Below are 21,086 nucleotides of genomic sequence, written 5' to 3'. Positions count from 1 at the left end.
CCTAAAATATACATTTTCCATCACTGTTCCCCAGAGTGGGTTAGCAGTGTGACCCTGCGTCTTGTAAGAGGCATAACTGACAACTGTCCTGAATCCTGAGTAACAGTCATTCATGACTTTTGACTTGTGTTTGTCGTCCGGTTGCTTTGTTGGCATGTCCCATTGCCAGTCTAGCTCTTACCCTGTCATGCTGGAATTATATCTGCCAATGCTGGAGGCAATAGTTGCAAAGCTTAACCTCTCTTGTTTTACCGAGATCATTATCATCTGCATTTCGGCTAGGGCTAAGCATGTTGAGAGCTGTAGTCCATTGGCAGCTGGGCCAGTTATTGCCCTTAGCAGTTTAGTTTGCCATTGCTTGCAATGCTGTTGTTATATGCTAATGTTATTATAAAAAGGATTACGTATTTATCCCTAGGGGTTCTCTCCCAGACAGAGTCATTCATAGGAATAGACTAACATCCCACCTACTTTATATCCCGGAACTGCCCTGCAACCTCGGGTACAATGTAAGTGTCAAGTGTCTGGCAGATGGGTGACACCTACTCACTTAACCCCTCCCACTGATCTTATCCCTTCAAAGGGAATGGGGTGAAAAGACACAAAAGGGAGGGCAGTGAATGATAGAACAATGACTGACAGCTGTCACTTCTATCCCTCACAGCCACATTTCTATAGACAGGAGATTAAGGGAGTTTTGTTAGTGATGGATGGGGGGATAAGCCAAAACTATAACCCTTGACCTCTCCCAGGTGCTGACCCTCCCAAGGGCGTAACAGCAAGTGAAGGGCCTAATGCATTACACAGTATGAGAGAAAGCATGGACTATTAACATAAATCATGTATGGCAATTCATAACATTTTAAACTATGGTACCATAAATCCCACAGCATGTATTACATAGCCATACTATTACACTGTGCATATCTATAGCATGCCGTCACACCTATATAATATTATGTGCCATAGCACACTGTATGTCACACTGCTATAATAGTACATTCTACACATCTCTCCATAACAAACTATATAACACAACTCAATAATAAATACTTCCCAAGTGTCCAGTTTTAGTCGGGACAGTCCCTAGTTCAGGCGCATAAGCTTTTATCCCTCTTTTCTATATTAATGTCCTTTTCTATGTGCTCCATATTGTTGGTGTGTATGTAGTGTATAACATAGTTCCACAGGAATAATACTGTACAGTACTGTGTCTTTAAACTACAATAAATATATTGAGAAATCCATGTGGTTAAGTACACAGTGTTCTTGTTCCAAATTATATTTTAGTGATATAAATTATTATTTTGTCACTTAACATTTTCTCAGAAGAGGCCCACTTCTGGCCACAACCCTGAGAGGAAAGTGTCCCTCTTTCTTCATTTGAAATGTTTGGATGTGTGATAATATCATAACCATTGTATGCTCTCTCTCTATATATAATTGGTCTTCTATATATTTCTAAACCTGTACAAAGATGCCCAATCGCACAGTCAGTGCTACTTCATCACATTATCTTGATATGATATTTTACAGATTGCCAGTATGGGAGCCTGAAATGTTTATATTGATTAGATGCAAGTTATAACTCAAACATAAAAAAAAGGATTTGCTTTTAAAGGTTTAAGAAGTTTGCCACGCCACTTGTTACATACCATAGACTGTTAAGCACTTGATTGCCAGGAGGTGTGGACATATCCAATGATTCACAGCCAGCCATTTGTAACACATGTTCAATAGTGTCATCACTTAGTATACCACTGTGTGCCACTGTGTATATACTGTTTAAGGTGTTAATTCACTAAACTGGAGAATGTGGGGAATTGATAATGGCACATCAAGCTTTAGGACAGATTAGCCAAATTAGCCACTCATGTTATATTTACTGAGAACATTTCACAGCATGAAACTAAGGCAAATTTTAGTCTTATTTTTACAATTGCTATTTTAAAAATTATTTACGATTCCTAGGTAAGTGAAAATAATGAAAATAATGAATAACATGCTAAATGATCTTTTCTTCTCAAAATCATTTAACTTCTTAAATAGATTCCACTAATATTTGAAAAGTTTTTTTTTTTTTTTTTTAATAATATGATCATATGGATACAATCAATGGAGGCAACGTGTTACGTTTCTCACCTTCCTGAGCACGTGACTGGAAGCTATTTTGCTGCCCAGCGGGTGATGGGCGCGTGGTGCGGTGCATGATCTGTGTTCACATTGGTTAAGGCTGAGTGTTTCACGATCTGTGCACGTGACTGTAATGAAACAATGTTTCATCCTGGGGATAGAAGACCCTGTTTGGGGTCCTGATTTGGGATTTAGCTGTGGTTAATCTGTGAGGTGTTGGATTCATTTTAAATGGGCTCCAATCAAGCTGTCAGTGTTCTTCACTCAGTGTTGAGTATAGGAGATCCGAACTTACAGGTCTGAGGAACTCCAAGGTAATACTACTCATTCTCCTGAGTATAGCACTCACACTCCTGAGTGTAGCATAGATAGCATACTACTCACTCTCCTGAGTATAGCATAGATAGCATAGCACTCACTCTCCTGAGTGTAGCATAGATAGCATACTACTCACTCTCCTGAGTATAGCATAGATACCATAGTACTCACTCTCCTGAGTGTAGCATAGTACTCACTCTCCTGACATACTCACACTCCTGAGTGTAGCATAGATAGCATACTACTCACTCTCCTGAGTATAGCATAGATACCATAGTACTCACTCTCCTGAGTGTAGCATAGTACTCACTCTCCTGACATACTCACACTCCTGAGTGTAGCATAGATAGCATACTACTCACTCTGCTGAGTGTAGTATAGATAGCATAGTACTCACTCTCCTGAGTGTAGCATAGTACTCACTCTCCTGACATACTCACACTCCTGAGTGTAGCATAGATAGCATACTACTCACTCTGCTGAGTGTAGTATAGATAGCATAGTACTCACTCTCCTGAGTGTAGGATATATAGCATAGCACTCACTCCTGAGTGTAGCATAAATGGCATAGTGTTCACACTTGTATAGTAGAGTTGAGGGGCTAGTAGGTTATAGTACTCAGATTTAGCAGATTTGAGTGGACTCTCAAACTTAGTGCTGCGTTTGGTAAAACAAAAGGTTCCTACACTTGGTCATCTCAAAAACCGCAAGACAGTATTAATATTCAACCCCGCTACTAAAGCCCACACTTAGTATATTTTGTATTGTGTGGGGGTGAGGTTGGGGGGGATGCTAGTAATCAAACTAAAATGCTATTTGAAAGACTGATTTAAATATTATGATTCTAAGTCTCAGGGATTCATTGTATAACTGCACATATTTATCTCCTAGTTTTTATAACTTACTATATGCCTCACAAAGTGTTATAGGTATCCGTCTTAACCTGGACAGGGTGGCATTTATCTTTGCTTGTTTGGCTTGGTAGTGATCCTGTTGCTAGGGGTTCCTGGTGTGTATATTTGGTGGGAGGTGTACTCACTGTATAGCAGTGTATCTTGTATTACTATGATTCGGTATTTAAAAAAACAACAACATAGCCTTGTGATTTTCCTCAGTCCTTATAGGGTATGTGGCACTCGTATGCTTGGCCATAATTTCTCGACTTTTTAATTTCCACCATGACTTGCCATTGCAGGGCTATATTCAGGCACACTGCACAAAAAAATCCCAATTTGGCAGACATGCAAGCGGTATATTCACCAAACAGCGAATGGTTCCGGGTCCAAATAGTTGACGTAGAAGAAAAAACATCACAGATCTGTGGTATATATTTTACAATTAGGTTTTCATTTCAATATTTGCTATAATTCAACAACTTGTCACAGCATTCATTAAAAAAAAATGTCCTAGAATTGCTGTGGATAATAGGAGTTGTGCAGTAGCTGGCCCCTATGTCCCTTGAAGAAGGGAGTAAGCCATTGGTAATGCTTTCAATGCAGGGAATTTCAGATTTGGGAGTAAGCCATTGGTAATGCTTTCAATGCAGGGAATTTCAGATTTAGGGCCAAAGTAGTCAAACTGGAAGCATACTTTGAAATTAAAAGTAAATTCACTTTATATTCTCATTTTACTGAATAATCCTGAAACAGTATTCTGTAAAGATAATTAAAATAATTCCCGATTATGATTGATTAACCTGTAAAAAAAAATAGTGGTTTTGACGTGTTTATTGTACCTTGTGGCATTGCTGTAGACATTGATAAAAGTGAACTGATAACCATTACCTAGAGGTGTGCATGGCAGCATAGAAATGTAATAACACAATTAATGGCTTTTGAGTTTTTTTAAGGTGGATAAACAGATCTAGCTGCCTGCACTTGCAATGAATGTTTATGATTATGACATTAATTTGTAGTTTCAAAGAATGAGTTTAAATCGCTTGAGTAGGTGTAAAATTATTTTAGTAACTAATTTATATTTATTATGTGTTAATACCACTTTACACTCTGAATGGTAGGTAAAGATTTTTAGAAATTTGGACTGCAGTTCATATGAAGCAGGGGCAACCAGATGTTGTCTGCACCTCTAGATCTTTAAATAATTTGAATGTAATGTCATCTAAGATTTTTTTATTTTGTCTTAATTAATTAGGTGTTAAAGGCAAACAAAACTTTAAATATGGTTAGAATTTTGATTCTCAAATAAGGCTTGAAAAAAATAGACAATATAAATATGTTTTTGTTTGAAAGTTTATGATCATGCATTCGTTGAAGTAAACTGCAAATGAAAAATTGGCAGATTATATCAAGATGTTAATAGAGAACTTTATAATCTGAAGAATCAATGTTTTTGGATTTTAACCATTTTTAGAATGTGATCTACTTTCCATTTATGTGTTTAAGACACAAATGAATATCCTTTGATACAGTTCCCATTACTCTTAGCCAGACAGTATTATATTGACTCATATCAACTATTTGTCCTCATGTTTCTGTGGATAACAAGATTTGATTTCATCACTTTTCAAAGTGGAAACAAGCACCATAACCACTGCAACCCACGTAAGCTGCCTGGCATGCCTCCTTTGGACATTAATAATTGGCTAAGAGTGTCTCAGGGACTCCTGGCACCATAACCACTACAGTATTCTGTAATGGCTCTGGTGCTATGTCTATTTAACAAATTAAAAATCATGGGTTAGGCATATACTTAAATATTCTGGATGCGTTGGTGAATACCTCGCCTCTCCCCCCAAACAACAATTGAATGTTGTCCAGATTATGAAAAATAAATGCTTAAGTAGTGCACCAAAATCTCCTGTGCAGAACCCACTGCAAGCTCACTTATTTTATGCCAGTGGAACTGCTTACAGAGCCAATTAATATGTGGAGGAGGAGAAATGAACACTTCTGGAATTTACACCATTGAAAGGCTACTCACATTGTTTCCAGCAACTAGACTCCTCTGCTTCAGACGCCTGCTGATGTCTTTGCTATGTCCTCCTATCCTATTGCTTAGAAAGCAATGGATTTATTGGTACGCATGCGTAGCAGCAATTAGCGGCATTTCATTCGTAGACCGAGTTTTACTCTGTCTGGAGGAGGAAGCGCCTCTAGTGGGTGTCCGGAAGACTGTCACTAGAGGTAAGCATACGCCAGCAATGTATTCTAAAAAACTGACATGTTTTACATTGCAGAGTTGAATGGTCTGGTTGAATATAGTATTCCTTTAAAAAATGAAAATCACCTGGAACTTGTTTCACTTTTTTATTTTTGTGATGCTCCATTTTCTTTCTTTATATTATATTTATTTATATTGATATTAAAGATTTAAGCGGATTACGTCATAATCCAGTTCAAACAAGGCAAAGCCAGCGCAAAAGAAAAGGAGAAATATAGTTTATTATCTCCTCCTTTATGTACGCTTTATCTCCTGACTGCCAGGTGCAAAATATAGAGAGACCATAACAATGATTGACGGTGTGCTAAGACGGAGGTGCTAATTTGCAGGGTAAAGAGGTGTGGATTTCTGTATTTAATTTTTCACACCTCACAAATACATATTTGTTAAATATAGGGATAAGTAAGACTAATACTAAAAATCCTGGAAAGTGACAGTTCCTCTATAATCCCCATGGTGCTGTACTTCGGTGTTTGCATGCATATGATTTTAGGAGTAATATGCATGTTTGTCATTACGCTGTAGATGCTCTGGGTGCACCATGGGAGCAGTGACGTCTTGATGCACGCAAAAAAAGTTTACTTTCCTCTGCTGCTAACTATTCACTCTGCTAAGAGCTCCAATAATGTTTACATGCATGAGAGAATGAGGGACTAACACTTTCAATGTGACAGTTCTATAATGTTTATCCACTGCTAACTTTTAACGTGCGAGACAGTGCGAGGAGTAGAAGTTGCACATTGCAGCTCAGTCAGCCAAAGGATGCATTTTCAGAGTGTACCTATACTGTCTGCACCCCCTCCTTGTGTGCCATTGTCAAATTGTAGGACCTCCCAACAAGTCTTGAGTGATGGGAGGGTCTCTCAATACATGCATTTTTAAAACTTATAATTTTCATAATTTCTTGATTACAGATTCCAATGTAAAAACTCCGTCTGGAGTATTGCAGAGTGCTACTGTAGTACACATTTGATACAAGTTCAGCCAACACTGGAAGACTGCAAGGCAATGCTATTGCATGGAAAGGTACAGTAGTAAAAAAAAATCTAATGTCACAAGCAAATACATTTTGAATATCTTGGGTTTCTTTACTAGACAAAGAATTGAGAAGTTTTTGGCTGAAACAGGTCAACTGTAATTATTTTTCAAGCTCTTCTGATTGAGCCAGTAATGTGCAGATTCCCTTGTTTTTTCTCCACCCACATGTCTTTGTTTAGTGATTAAATTCTTTATTTGCAAATTTATACTGTACATATTGTGTTCCTTTGCTTTTCTAATTCCTGTTTGGCAGAGAATTGGTTAACGCAGGAGTGGTATGTGCCCCTCCTCGGTTTTCTGGTACCCCTAGGAAATCAGTGTGCCAGAAAAACCCATTACATGCTGTCTGTGTCAATTAGCTTCTAATTATGGTCTTGTAATTCTCGGGAGATAATTAACATGTAAATGACATTACAGTGTTTATAGTCAATAAACTCTCACTGGGACATCAACTGGCGGAGAGAGGCACCTTATTGGGACTGCGCTGGCGTACGGGACCGTTGAGGTGTACAGAAGGGAGGACAGAGAATTGTGAGGAAAGGCAAATAAAGTGAGGAAGGCACGCTGATGGGTTCCCTGCAGGGTTAGACAAAAGCAGGGTAAATTGGCACTTTTAGGAAAGAAATATAGAGAAGGGTTTTAAAATAAGATTGTTAAAGGTGGCAGGGGGAAAATAGTGAAGGAATTCAGAGTTCTAGTGAAGAAATTTGCAAAAGGAGAAGAGGGGTACAGTAGAACCCTAGCATACCAATATATTGTAGATGAAAAATTCACTTTCACTTAGGTATAGTTTTAAAGTATACTTAATTCATACTCTAGTGAGAGAACATAAAAATGAATAAAAAAAAATCTATTCTCAGTTGTCAGAATGGGAAGCTATGCCTATAGCATTGTATCTATACTTAGAGGCTACAGCATGAGAATCAACTTTTATGCTGGTCTCCTGCTCTAAGTCTATGCTGCAGTTACTGTGATCACTGATTTAGCAAGAGTGGCTCACCATTTCTTAGGGGAGTTTAAGCACAGAGTGACTGTTGTATTGAAGCCACCGTGTTGTCATTCTGATGGTGATGGATGGAGAGGCATGGGCATGAAAAAGGTTACAGAAGTGAACATATTGTACAGTGCTGGGGAATTTGTTGGCACTTTATAAATAATAATATAATAATAATATTAAACATGGAATTCACCATTTATACATTTGTTTAACAATTATAGGGAAAATGTATTTCTTTAAAGTGATACTGGCAGTACATGTGTACTTTAAAGAGTTATTACACGCACCATTTTGAAGTGGTCATGGTGTGTGGCTTCTGTACATGCAGCGGTTTACCATGAAACGCTGCACAAACAGATTAACCCATTTGGTGCCGGAGGTGTAACTTCACCTCTGGCAACATCATTGGGACGTCATTAGACTGACTATCACAAATGATCCAGGCTAGCTAATGTCAGTTCTGGGCATATTTCTATATATTTCTGCACAATATGTCATTATTGGCTGTGAACGGCCAGACATGCAAGGAGCCTGGGTGCCCTCAGGGTACTCAGGTAAGAGGGCTAACCTTTTCAAACCATTTATCTCATTACTAGGGAACAGGGCCAGGGGCCTCCTCACATCTCAACTACTACAGCGAGCGATACTTGGAAGTAACAATTTAAATGATGTTTAATTAAAATAGATGCACACAATGGTGGTTGTTTTATTGCTATTGAAATGTTGTCAATAAAAAGAGAAGCAACTCAAAAGAAAAGGTGTGATTAGTGTAAGACCTAGTGTGAAGGAAAATGAAGTGGAAATGTGACAGTGAATAGTAAGAGTGATAATTCAGAGAATAGTGATGTCAAATGTTTATTATGAAAATGGGTTAATTCTAAATAACGAAAGACCTACAGTGATTCAAGGAGGTGTGTGACAGTGAAAAATAGTGATAGGGAAAACCCAAGATTAACCCCAATGAAAGATGGCAGAGTGGAAGGAGCATGGAGTGATAGTGAAACAAAAGAAATACAGTGGAAAACAACTCAGGAACAATGAGGATAGCAATGATAAGGAAACAAATGATAATTGAAAAACAATAGCCAGCTATTAAAAAAAACACAGGGGGGGGCGTGGCAGACCACGGAGCTGAACAGTCGCATGTCTGTGGAGCTCCGCTTCAGCCCCACAGATTCAGAGACCTAAAGCCGAGAAAACCGCTCCAAATCACCCAGCTTACCTGCCGCCCGACAGCAGACAATATGGGGCGCAAACACAAGCGACAAAACTACACGGAGAGACCCGAGGCTCCCGACATAAGGCTGGCGTTCCAGAGGCCTACACAGGCGCGGCCCGCCAAGATGGCGCCGGAACCGCTGAGTGAGGTAGAGATGTCTGACGACTCCCAGGAAGAGAGGGACTCCCAAGCCGCACTCCCAGGCCCCACTCCCAGGTCTGACTCGGAGGAAGATGACTCCCCAGCCACTAAAGGAGACATCAGGAGGCTGCTGACTGACCTAAGACAGGTCTGGAAGGCCGATCTAAAAGAGACCCAGGATGACATAGGGGTCCTGCAGCAGAGAGTCCAGGAGGTGGAGACCAAAGGCAAATCCAGGGATGTCCAACTCCAGGACACTAAGCAACAAGTGGAAGGACTTGCTGAGCAGGTCCGGCGCTTGCAAGGAACGGTGACGACACTAGAATCCAGACACCGCCGCCGTAACATTCGCCTCAGGGGCATCCCTGAGACAATAGGCGGAGAAGACCTACTACCGTTTGTCCGGAGACTTATCTCCTCCATGGGTCTCAGATGCAACTCAGACACTCCGCTGATATTATCCACCTTCCGGGTACGCAAATCGCCAGCAGCACCGGCCGGTGCCCCCAGAGACGCGATAGCTACCACCAGAGACATAGCGGCGAAGGCCGCCATCATGGCCGGATCCAGACCACTGGGAACGGTGAAATTTGAGGGAAACGAGGTAGCTATGTATAATGACCTCCCTTTCGCAGTGTTGGCAGCAAGGAGACAACTAATTCCGGTCACAAAGAGACTGAGAGAGCACTCCGTCCGGTACCGATGGGGCACAGACAGCTCACTGGTGGTGCAACAGGGCACTGAAGTACTCACCTTGTCCTCAGGGGCAGACCCAGAGACTTTCTTCAAAAAGCTAGATTTGCTAGCCACCGGGCACAGCAAGAGAACTGAGAAACGCAATACTTAGTCTTGCAACACTTAATTAATATGATGCTGTAGTCCAGGTGTCTTTATGTTTATGTATATAGTTTCAGAATGTTTAGAAGTTTTACACGCCTAGTCTACTACCTCACACATAGATACCATCCACCTGACTTCACAGACACAGAAGGTGACAGTAGAGAACGCTACACTTCTGCATACTCGTTTAGCAGGGATCCTCGTATAACCGCAATAAAAGTTTAACAATAACAACAGTATAAAATATAAAAGCGAAAAGTAGAATAAGCAACTTGATACCTCGCAATGTAGATGTACATATTTCACCAATACTGTGATTAATGCCATGTTTGCATCCCACCGTAATGTTACACGATCTTGTCATAACCTATTCAATAACCCATACAATGGAAAATTGTATACTGTGTGTACAAAACCAAATAAAATACGAATTAAAAAAAAAAAAAAAAAAAAAAAAAAAAAAAACACAGGGAAGGGAGCATGAGAGGAATATGGTGTGTAGAGATATGAAAGACAGATAAAGAGGAGAAAGCAAGGGTTTCACTGATACATTTACCAATTCTACTACCTGAATGACTAGTGTCTCTCCCAGGTCTGGGAATATTAAGCAATATCGATTTGTGTTCCTGCTAGGAATTATTGCGCCATATGGTAGATTATTGCTTCCAGTAATATTACAGCATATGTAGTGTATTTCCTCATGTAATGCAGTGGCAAATGCAAAGTATTAATTAAATGAACATGACGCCATATGCCGAGTGTTAACTATTCATAATATTACACCACTCCGAGAACAAAAGCCCCAGAAGTAGAGTGCCACATGTAAAATCTTCCTTCTGAATGTATGTATTCACTATATGGTCATTCTAGATGGGTTTATGTACTAAAATGTGAGTTATGGCTAATTGATTTGATAAAGATGCTTAATTGTCCTAAGTACAGTGTACCTGTATGTCCCTCGCTCAAATTATGGTTTGAGTTCCCCTGTCTTGTCTTAGGCTAAAGTCGTGAGTGACCTGTACCTGCTCTATTTAACTATGTGTTAGGTGGTCACTCTGAAAAAAAAAAATGAATAACGCTGTTTTGTAGGATGTTGTCACTGGTGCTAGTTTGCTGAGTTGTTTAATTTGGATCTTTTGCGCTGCTCTCTCATTCAAAACTAACATTCCTTCTTTTTTTAAAATGAATTGAAAATCGGCTTATTTCAGCTGATGTGTCCCCTTTACAAAGAATTGTTCTACAGTTTAGCGAATAACATACAAATTGAAATATTAATATCAACCTATGGCAATATCTCTGCAAAATGTACCATTGTTACTCCTGTAAGCATACACTATAATGCTCGGAACATATCATGCACTATTTTGCTCCTTTTATTGTGATTTCATTAATAATCATTCATGTGACTTTCTCTGTAAAATGCCACTTGCAGAACACATACGCTTTAAAATTATAACAAAGTATTTCTGAAAATATTATGCCACATTCATATTATCCCTCGTAATATAATAATTCGACCCTGCAGTTATCTCAGAAGCTGCGTAAGCAGAGTATTCAATGTAGAATTATTACGCCATACAGACTTAATGACCTTTAGGAGCATTAAATCACGCCATGGTTAATATATTTAGGAATATTAGATCGAAACGAGTATTACCTCTAGGAACATTACATAATATACTAAGAATTACCTCTAGGATGATTACACTATACATTACATCTAGTTATATTACATCATATGAGCATAATTACCTGACATTACGCTATACAAAGAGTATTACCATTAAGAATATTATAGCATATGCGTGTAATTACCTTGGGTTATTACGCTGTACGCAAACTATTACCTCTAGGAATATTCTGCAATATGCTCAAAGTAATGCCTAGGGATATTACACCAAAGGCATAAAATAACCTGTAAATATCACACCCTAGACACAGAATTCCTTTGGATATTACGCCATATGCATAGAATTACCTGTAGGAATACTACGCCACCTGCAGTATATTACCAATAGCAATATTACGCATATGCACGGAATATTATACTAAATTAAGTGTATTACCTCTAGGAATATTACGCCATATGCGCAGAATTACCTCCATACTGTTTTGTCATATGTAGTATTACCTCTAGGGATATTACACCATTACCATATGCAGTGAATTACCTGTAGCTATTTTACCATGTGCAGAATGTTACCTCTAGGATTACAGAGTTGAACGTCAAGGCTTTATTGCAGATTACTTATTTTTTTTTTTTATATATATATTCCTACACACACACACACCCCTCAGGGCTTTACAGTATAACGATCAGGCAGGAGAGAGACTAGCAGCGAGGTGTGGACAGATAGCAAACAAGAGGGAGGTGTAGTAGATGGGGAGACAAGCAGGGAGGATGGAAGATGGGGGTAAGGTTGTATACACTGTAGCTAAACAGTTTTATTAGAGAGATACAGGTGACACATAGTGCCATAAAGAAAGACACAGGAGTATGTGATGCAGATAGGGCTGTATATGTACGGCATTTATATAAGTGATATTAAGTAAGCAATGATTTCCAGGAAACGGGAAAGGGAGGGATGGGGATAAACGTAGAATTAAAAGCCTGATCTATGGATGAATAACAGAACAAAACATGTAGGAGTTGGAGGACTAGGTAGAATGAAATTCATGTATGAATGAGACAGCCAGGAGAACAGGACAAGGAGGAGGGAGAGAGGGCTTCATTTGCCTAATATCAGGTTGGGAAGGCTGGTGAACCACAGGCAGCTCTTAGTGGGAGAGAGAAAGCCCTGAGATTGGCAGATAATTATAACTGCTTGTATTGCGGTTGTCAGGGGACCCCCTACACTCAGTCATTACAGGAGGAGGGGGGGGAGGGGTGAGGTGGAGAGAAAGGTGAGGGGAGGGGGATTTAAAAGTAGACAGTTAAAGGATAGAGGAAAGCAGAAAGAGAGAGGGGAAATTAAAATTAAAAATCAATATACTCCTTAAAAGCATGCCCAAAAGAAAACCTGGTGGCACCGAGGGAGAATGGGGATGTGCGGCCTTGAGGTTTACCAAGCATTATGGGGCTGTTGGTTCTACAACAGGAGGGTGGTCTAATTTTTGCACTGCCATTACTTATACTACTGGCTTACTGGGGCTGAAGGACAACAAAGAAAGAGAGAGAATGATGGGCAAATAGTGATAGAAAATAGTTATTAAAGAGTTAAAATACAGAGACGTATTGCTGCAAAGGAGTGAGAAATATGCTAATTTCAGCATATTTAATCAGGCGGCACTGATTATAACCAGGGATCAGTAATATCTTTATATAATAAGGTGACTGGGCTTACAATTTAAGGAGGAGCTCCAATAACAATAGCTCTTCCACAACATGTAACTGTGGATATTGTCCATAATACAGCCATGAACCACTATTATTGTCCTGTCACAGGACTGAATCACTAAAATTGGTCCTAATGCAGTAACCAATAATAATTGCTAAAGCCACACAGCACTAATATTTTTTTTTACTAAAGCTAGGCACCACCACTATAAGCCTAATGAGGTCATGTATTACAGCAGGGCCACAACTACTTACAGCAGGGACCACTAATATAATTTAATTTCAGCCATACACCACTAATAACAGGTTAGAACCAGGAACCACTAATATTAGCCTGTTGCAGCCAAAACCGACGAAGGTTAGCGTTTTGCAGCCAGACACAGCTCATATAAGCCTATTACAGCCATTTTTACGGACCATTAATAGTCACTTAGTGCATCCAGAACCACTAATTTAGTCTATTGCAATCTGGAACAAGGTGTATTGGCCTATTACAGCCAGATACCACTAATATTAGCCAAATGCAGCCAGAAACCACTAAAATAAGCCTACAGCAACCAGACCCCTCTATTAATAGCTGAATGCAGTCTAAAAATACCCAAGATTAACACTTTCCAACCAGGGACCACTGATCTTTGCTTAATATGTTCAGAAACCACTAATTTAGCATTGGTTATACAAGCATTATTGGGGTAAAAAAACATATTTATACACTAGCAGGGTTATTTACTAAACCCTGTAGGACTGGAAAATGCCTGTCTCATAATCGGGTTCCAACACAATAATAAATGTCCACATATTATACAAAGTGCCCCTTATTCAGTGTAATTGAAGGAACACTCCAAACATCAAACGCACTACACTCTGCTGTAGTGGTTATGTTCCGAGGAGTGTCCTTGTGTTAACATTTTAGGACTGTAGTTGTTATGGTGCCTGGAGTGTTCCTTTAATCAGTTACCAGTGATAAGAGCCAGATATCCAGTAATATCAGACTATGAAAAGGCGACTGGGACTAGCTGCCAGTCAGAGGCCACTATTAACACTTGTGCAGTCATGCTGAGGGTGAAGTACAAACAGTTACATTGTTGCACCTGTCACAGCTCTGCAATGTGTCCTTACATAAATCTTCACAATTGTATTTAATTAGCTTATAATATTATAAACTTTTAATTAAACTTAAAGGTGACATTGTCACATCTGAGTTTGAAGAGGCAATATAATATGTGATGACTATCTGCCTATAGAGAAAAATGAATATCACAGCAGATAGATGCCAAAACATACAAAAACAAAAACGAAAAAACACATTTAGCAATCACTAATGGAGACAGCTTATTATTCTATGCGCCATAGCTAGACATTTTGCAGTTAATGTTGTAAGGAAAGGGTTAACCACTCTGTAATCCCTGACCCACAGGTTTCCCACTTGATTTTTTATAACAAGCAGTGATTGCACTGACCAGCCCCCTCCCTTTTTCCCATTGCTCCCCTCCCACCTCTCCTGGAACAAGTCCTGCAGAGCAGCTGAGAAATGATCATAACCAATTTGGCATTAACTCCTTCCCTGCTGGAGAAACTGCAGTGCAATGCAGTATACTGTGTAGACAATCTAATGGGAGGTCAATAAAACATTCACTTGGTAGCATTATTATTTTGGCACAATCTCATTTCAGGCAGGTCCTCCAATCTCTTACCTCTAAAGGAGAGTTGCACGCGAGGAGTCGGCGGTGTTGAATCCTTTGCACTGGCGTAGCAGAAGGTGAGCAGGAGGGAGGCCCAGATTGCAGGGCCCTGGATGTACATCTTGCGTGGAGCCGGGGACAAGGATCTTGACAGACAAAAACAATCCCATTAATCATTGGCACAGTGGGTTAGGAAATTGTTTGACATACAAAGAATAGTGTGGTAGATCTTTAATATTCAAGATATTTTGTTTTGTTCCCTTAAGTTGTACTGAGAGTTGTTCCCATGAACCAACCAGTTAATATTACACCAGAAATGTTTTTGTTTTTTACCCTTGATCTGAACAGCCTTCGGTTTTTAGGCTTCAACCCCTTGTTCTATTTTTATTTAAATATTTTAAGCTTCTAAAATATGTTTTTATTGGAAAATGATTTATTTAGAGCAGGAACACTGAATCCAAAGCAAAGTCTGAGAAGAGAAGTTTAGAGAGAGACAGAGATCCTCTGAAATACCACGAGGGTCAAGAAGATATACTCGTAGTTAGCACAGATTTAGCCATCAAATCCGAGTCCCCTTTCTTTAATTCTATTTAATTTATTTGTATAAAAAAAACCTTCTACTTCATTGATGGCAACCTCCCGCATTTCAGCTTGTTGTAAGCCCAGGTTTGATATCAGTGTGATCACAGCATAATGTCATATTTCTGTTAGATACTTAGGGATAACTATACTTTCCTGACTTTCTTGGCTAAATTCAGTGAAGTGTGCAATGAATCTTATAAAAATTATTCACAATATGAGATATTCAGTTTAAACAGAACAGAGTAGCTGTATAGCTTGTGTCTTACAGAATTCCTCTATTGTACTGTCAAACAGTGTGTTCTATGTTATAGCAACATCTTGTTATAGACTAAGGCAGGCATGTTTGATGCAAAAGAAGTATACTGGTAATACTTGAACACTTTGTATCAGAGTTTCTTAAGCCTCTTGCCATTTTAGTGTGTTTTAAGTGTTAGGAAGACACTGTGCATGTTGATTAGGCCCCAAGGAAACTACCCTTAAAGGAAAAGTCAAATCACCAGGACCACTATAGAGTTATGCAGTGGTTCTGGTGCAGTGGTTCGGCCCATCTAGTCTGCCCAGTTTTCTAAATACTTTCATTAGTCCCTGGCTTTACATTATAGTTAGGATAGCCTTATGCCTATCCCACGCATGCTTAAAGGACCACTATAGGCACCCAGACCACTTCAGCTCATTGAGAAATGCTTTCCTATGGACTGTCTAAATGCGAGCGCGGCTCTTGCCGCGCATGCGCATTCAGCACTGACGTCGTGAGGAGGAGGAGAGTTCTCCAGTGCAGGGCGTCCTGGTCTGATTTTTAGCATCTTCACACTTAGCATTAAAATGAGAGTGAGTCATTGGATCTCTATGAAGAGATGCTGACTGGCGCAGTGCAGCAAATGTCGTACATGTGCACTAGCACCCCAAATGAATCCGAATAGGAACTAATGTTGGCTATAGCGAGACCGCATTGCCGGAGGACTAACGGTACATAATATTTAAAAAAATATTTAGGTGTGAGTGAATGGAGTTTAATATAAGTATTGGAGAAAACACTCTAGCTTTAGAAGTACATGATCGTTTGATCTAATACTATAATGTTCCTTTAATAAACTGGTTTATTGCAGAGGTCGAGCTAGGAATTTCCAGAATTAATTTTGTGCAAATTCTACATATCGGTTGAAGAATGCGTCACTGAGGACATTTTAAATTAAAGAATCGGTCGCCAAAGCAATGCTTGTATACAAGTACTGGTCAAAATGGTTAAAGGGAAAGTCTAGCTAAAAAAAAAGATTATCCTATATTCTAATCGTTTATGCAGACAATGTTTTAGTAGAAAAATTGTAAATGAACAAAATAAAAAAGTTACTTTTATTAGGTCTCCCTAGAGTTGCAGGCAGGCCCTGCTCACATAAGGATGAGAGCCTTCGAACAAGATGTCTCATTCTTGTGTATGGGGTCTGATACTATCCCATAAACCCCTCTGCAGCAAGCGTTTATAGTTTATCCTCACCCAGTGTCAGTCATCACATATGATGATGGGAATGGCATTGTAAACTGATAACAGTATGTCAGTATGTATACACAGTCCAATACATTATTTAGTGAACCAGGCAGTGTTTTATGGCATTGGGATCGCCATGGACTGTATCAGTGCTCTCCAAAGAGGAAAGAGACAGCCATTACTGCATGTATAATACAGACAACATTGATAAGACAATCCAGGAAGAGTTTCAAGCCGCCTGAATGGCAGCCCTCATAGGCTTTATTAGAGTGGAAATGATTTTTTACATATTTCTGCTACTATAATCACTGCAATGAGAGCACACTTAGAGTGCTCTAAGCACCATTCACGTGGCAATGTTTTAAAGTTCAGATGGTGTTTAGAGTGACCCTTTAAGAACCACTGCTTTACACCCATGCTTTAATGATTTCTCCAAAGAGATACAGAATGATCAGTGAGCCAAAATTAGGTGAGTGTATAATAAATCACGTTAGACTTAATGAAAGCTACCCCAATGACTACAAGTATTAAATTTAATTAGGAAATCATTTATATCATTCAAATATTAATTTTAATGCTATCACTTATTTAGTTTTTCCCTTTTCTTATGTGATGTATTATTAAAGGTGCTAGAATCGCCACTGAAATTAGCCAAAGGGGATTTTTACACCTGGAATCATTGTCGTGATAGTAAGTGATACCAACATAAAACTCCAGTCCAGAGATAACAAGTAGCACAGAAACAACAGTCTAGCTGTGATATTCTTATAAAAGAGGTCTTGCCGCAGAATGTGCACTCTTGAATGGAACTATAGATGCTGCTGTAGAAACACACTGGGAGAAAGCGGTCAGGTACTTTTAGGACAGCGGTCACTAAATTGCATTTCTTGAGACTTAAAATGAAAACAATAGTCGCCAGAACAACTACAGCATAATATAGTCGTTCCGGTGAGTATAGTCAGTTCCTGCAGGCATTCATGTAAATGTTTGCATTGCTCCCTAGGGACACCTTGAGTGCCAGTCACTCAGACGGCCACTAGAAGTGCATCCTGGACTGACATTCTGCTTGTCCCTGCCCCCACCCCGCCCCCTCAGCCAATTCTATGCTTTTCCATAGTGGGGCAGAGCCAGTGCCGGTGGACCTGCACAACTCTGGGATAAAGGTAAGGCTGGCCACCTTACTAGTTTTGTTATTCTGACCCTATAGTGTTTCTTTAATCATTTCTTTCTTTTAAGATGTATTTCCTTTTTTTTTTTTTCCCACCTTTTTATGTGGCTAAGCAGCCATGTTGGGTCAGATTCTACTATCATCTGACCAACTTGCAGATTCACACAGAGCCCACAGAGCAATCGCAGAAGCATGCAGGCTAAGTAGTAGTTGTTCTTATAACAGTAGAATGAGACCCAACATGGCTGTAAAGTCACATAAACGAAAAGTGAAATTTTCTAAAAAATGAAAAATCAGTATACTCCGTTTAAAAAATCTATGTAAAACTCTTTTAAACAAACCAAGAAGTGAAAATCTGATTGCAGTTGTTAAGTAAAGGAATGGGCTTAAATGCGCAGTTAAAGAAATTCATGCATAACCTATGAAAAGAACTGTTATGGTGCTCAGTGTCCATATATATATATTTTTACTGTGTCATGACTTCAGACAATTTTCAGTGGAATTGGATGGTTCTACATTCTTCAATTGTAATATAATCTAATACATAAACAAACTTTCAGCACACCTTAATTAGGCTCCTTAGGAACCTCTTATTTAAATCATTGACATATTTTGTGTGATTTCAACAGACATTTGGGGAAAATGCATAAGTCCACACACAGAGAACCAATTGCCTTTGACTTCCCACAGCTCTGTGAGCCTGCCTAGCCCTTTTCAGCAATTTTAACGGCTTCGTAACCAACCTGCACTGTCTGTCAACAAACACAAAATAAAACATCCAGTTCCGTTTCACTGTGTAAATAAACGAAATGAATAATAATGGTAATGTTCTCCTAGTTTTGTGCTTAAGTGAGCGAGAGTTGATGTTTCAGGGAAGTCCTGCGAATAATCTTTCATCTTTGCAGTTTTGTATATACACGCTGAAGAGCAAGCTGTCAGGCTTTTAGGAGTGTTTGGATTTCATAGCATTATTCACTAAACTGAAAATTCTAAGAGCTGACAAGGGAACTGCAAGTTTTACGTCAGTATAGTCAAATTGTAGAAATTCTCCAGCTCAGTTATTTTGTCATATATTTTGCAAGTTTACTTGTTGATTTCCCACACATCCTGTGGTGAATAAACCCTTTAAGTAAATGTGCATATTGTAGTTACTCATTGAAATTCACAGATTACAGTTTTAGGCCACAAAAGCTTAATTGGGGAAAAAAATTCCCCCAAGTCACTTAGTAATTAAAGTGGTTATGGTGCTTGGAGTCTGTGGGCACCATCTCCCACATTCCTTCTAAAACGTGTTCTTACTGTTTCAGAGGGATGCAGGTTCCCTTGGTAGGTGCAGATTTGCCCCCCAAGGGAGAGTAACTTTGCCATACAATATACCAGGCAGTGATAGGATGTGAGCATCAGCTGAAGTCTTAAAAAAATGTCCTGCCTACTCTCTATCTGGAAGAGAAAGTGAACATTGATTGGTTAAGAGCATTAGCAGACGCACTCTGCTTATAACTGCCCGGCATACCCCAGTATGGTGCAAGGCCTAGTTGGCTCTATGTCTTAGCCATACGGTCATTCATGTCTGGGATGAGGGACCTTACATTCTTGAGAAATGGTAAGATAACCGTTTACAGGCATGCGGTAGATGGTGTTTGTGGACCCCGGCACCATAGCCACTGCTTACAGTGGTTATGTTGTTTCCCTTTAAGCTTTTAGTTTGGATATCTTGCCCTAGGCCTAGGATTTAAAGTTTAGTTTTAATTACCGACAAATCACACGTCTAATTACCCGGTGTGTGTGTGTTAACATCAGGATAGGCTGCTCTTTATTTCTTTAGCTGTACAACTACAAATATATTTCTCAAGATTCTTCTTAAGTGATTCTAATGCAAAAAAACTAACAAAAATTAAAGTAACTGCACTCCGTGTACTCCGTGGTTATGTTGTTAGGGGCCTCTACGCAATCCGTGCTTTTGAATAAAAAGTAATCTTGAAGTAGCACTTGAGGGCCTTGGTTCAATCAAATTAAAGCGTTATTTGTAGAATAAATAGATAAATGTTTCACTCCTTTTCAAGGACAGTTTTTCCGTTTATCCTACAATAGACTCTTACTAGATTTAATTAAACTAAGCCTCTAGAGTGACTATAGACACTAATTATATAATTGAATAAAAGGCAGGTTTGGAAAAGACACAGTTTGTTTGCGCTGCATGGAAACATGGAACCCAGTCCTTCCTCTGTCTGCTGCAGTACTACAAATATCTGGAATGAAATTAGAAAATGTTTGTATCTGTTACAGGTTATTTTTTTTTTACTGATCTCTTTCTCTGCTCTACTGTACAACTCTGTAGACTATGTTGGCGCTTTATCATTTACAGTTACCATAATGTCATATTCTGTTTTCTCCCTCGCTGTCATTTATGTTCTCTCCATTCTGTGTGCTTGTGATGGTCTTTTTGAGTCCTGTCTCTTAGAGATACATAAAATCCAGGTTTATTTGGAGACAGATAAGCCTCTAATTAACAGAGAGATCCCAGTGGGGATTGCAAGAAGGAGAAATTCCACTCTGAGGCACGTGCAGCAGGCGCGCAATGTCTGAGCGCTCTTTCCCCCCTTTATGTTTGGTTTGGCTTCTCTGAAAACCGGCCATGCGGTTACCAAGAGTGACTGAAATTAACCAAGACAAAAACAAACAAGGCTTCCACCTCTCCGTTCCTTCCCTTATCTGTGGTGCAAGAGCTCCCTGCTGCCCAAACAAAACAAGCAGTGTTATATCTATGGTTAGAAATCAGGGCTTTGTTGCTGTGATTAAGTTAACAATAAATATGTTCATATTATAATTCTAAAAATACTGCTATACACAGTGCCTAGATATCATAAGACACATTAATAACCCCCTCTGCCCCCCAAAAAACAAACAAAAACACCCTTGGACTAGCTCTAGACAGCAGCTCTGAAAGTGTCTGTTTATATAGATATTT

The 21,086-nt window shown here is 39.3% G+C and overlaps 1 protein-coding gene across 9 annotated transcripts in view; it reads right to left on the bottom strand.

The window, feature by feature from the left end:
- SEMA3F (semaphorin 3F) overlaps positions 1-21,086 on the bottom strand; it is an 85,120-nt gene that overhangs the window by 51,137 nt on the left and 12,897 nt on the right. For all 9 annotated transcript variants that reach the window (XM_063426587.1, XM_063426589.1, XM_063426590.1 and 6 more), the window contains exon 2: positions 14,898-15,031. In XM_063426587.1, coding sequence (XP_063282657.1) covers positions 14,898-15,006 — 109 coding nt within the window. In that variant the 5' untranslated portion in view covers positions 15,007-15,031. The remainder of the gene's footprint in view (positions 1-14,897; positions 15,032-21,086) is intronic.

The sequence above is a fragment of the Pelobates fuscus genome, chromosome 7, assembly GCF_036172605.1.
Source record: "Pelobates fuscus isolate aPelFus1 chromosome 7, aPelFus1.pri, whole genome shotgun sequence".
Taxonomy (NCBI): Eukaryota; Metazoa; Chordata; class Amphibia; order Anura; family Pelobatidae; genus Pelobates; species Pelobates fuscus.
Note: the sequence above shows the minus strand (reverse complement) of the source record. Positions and strands in the feature narration are given on the sequence as shown.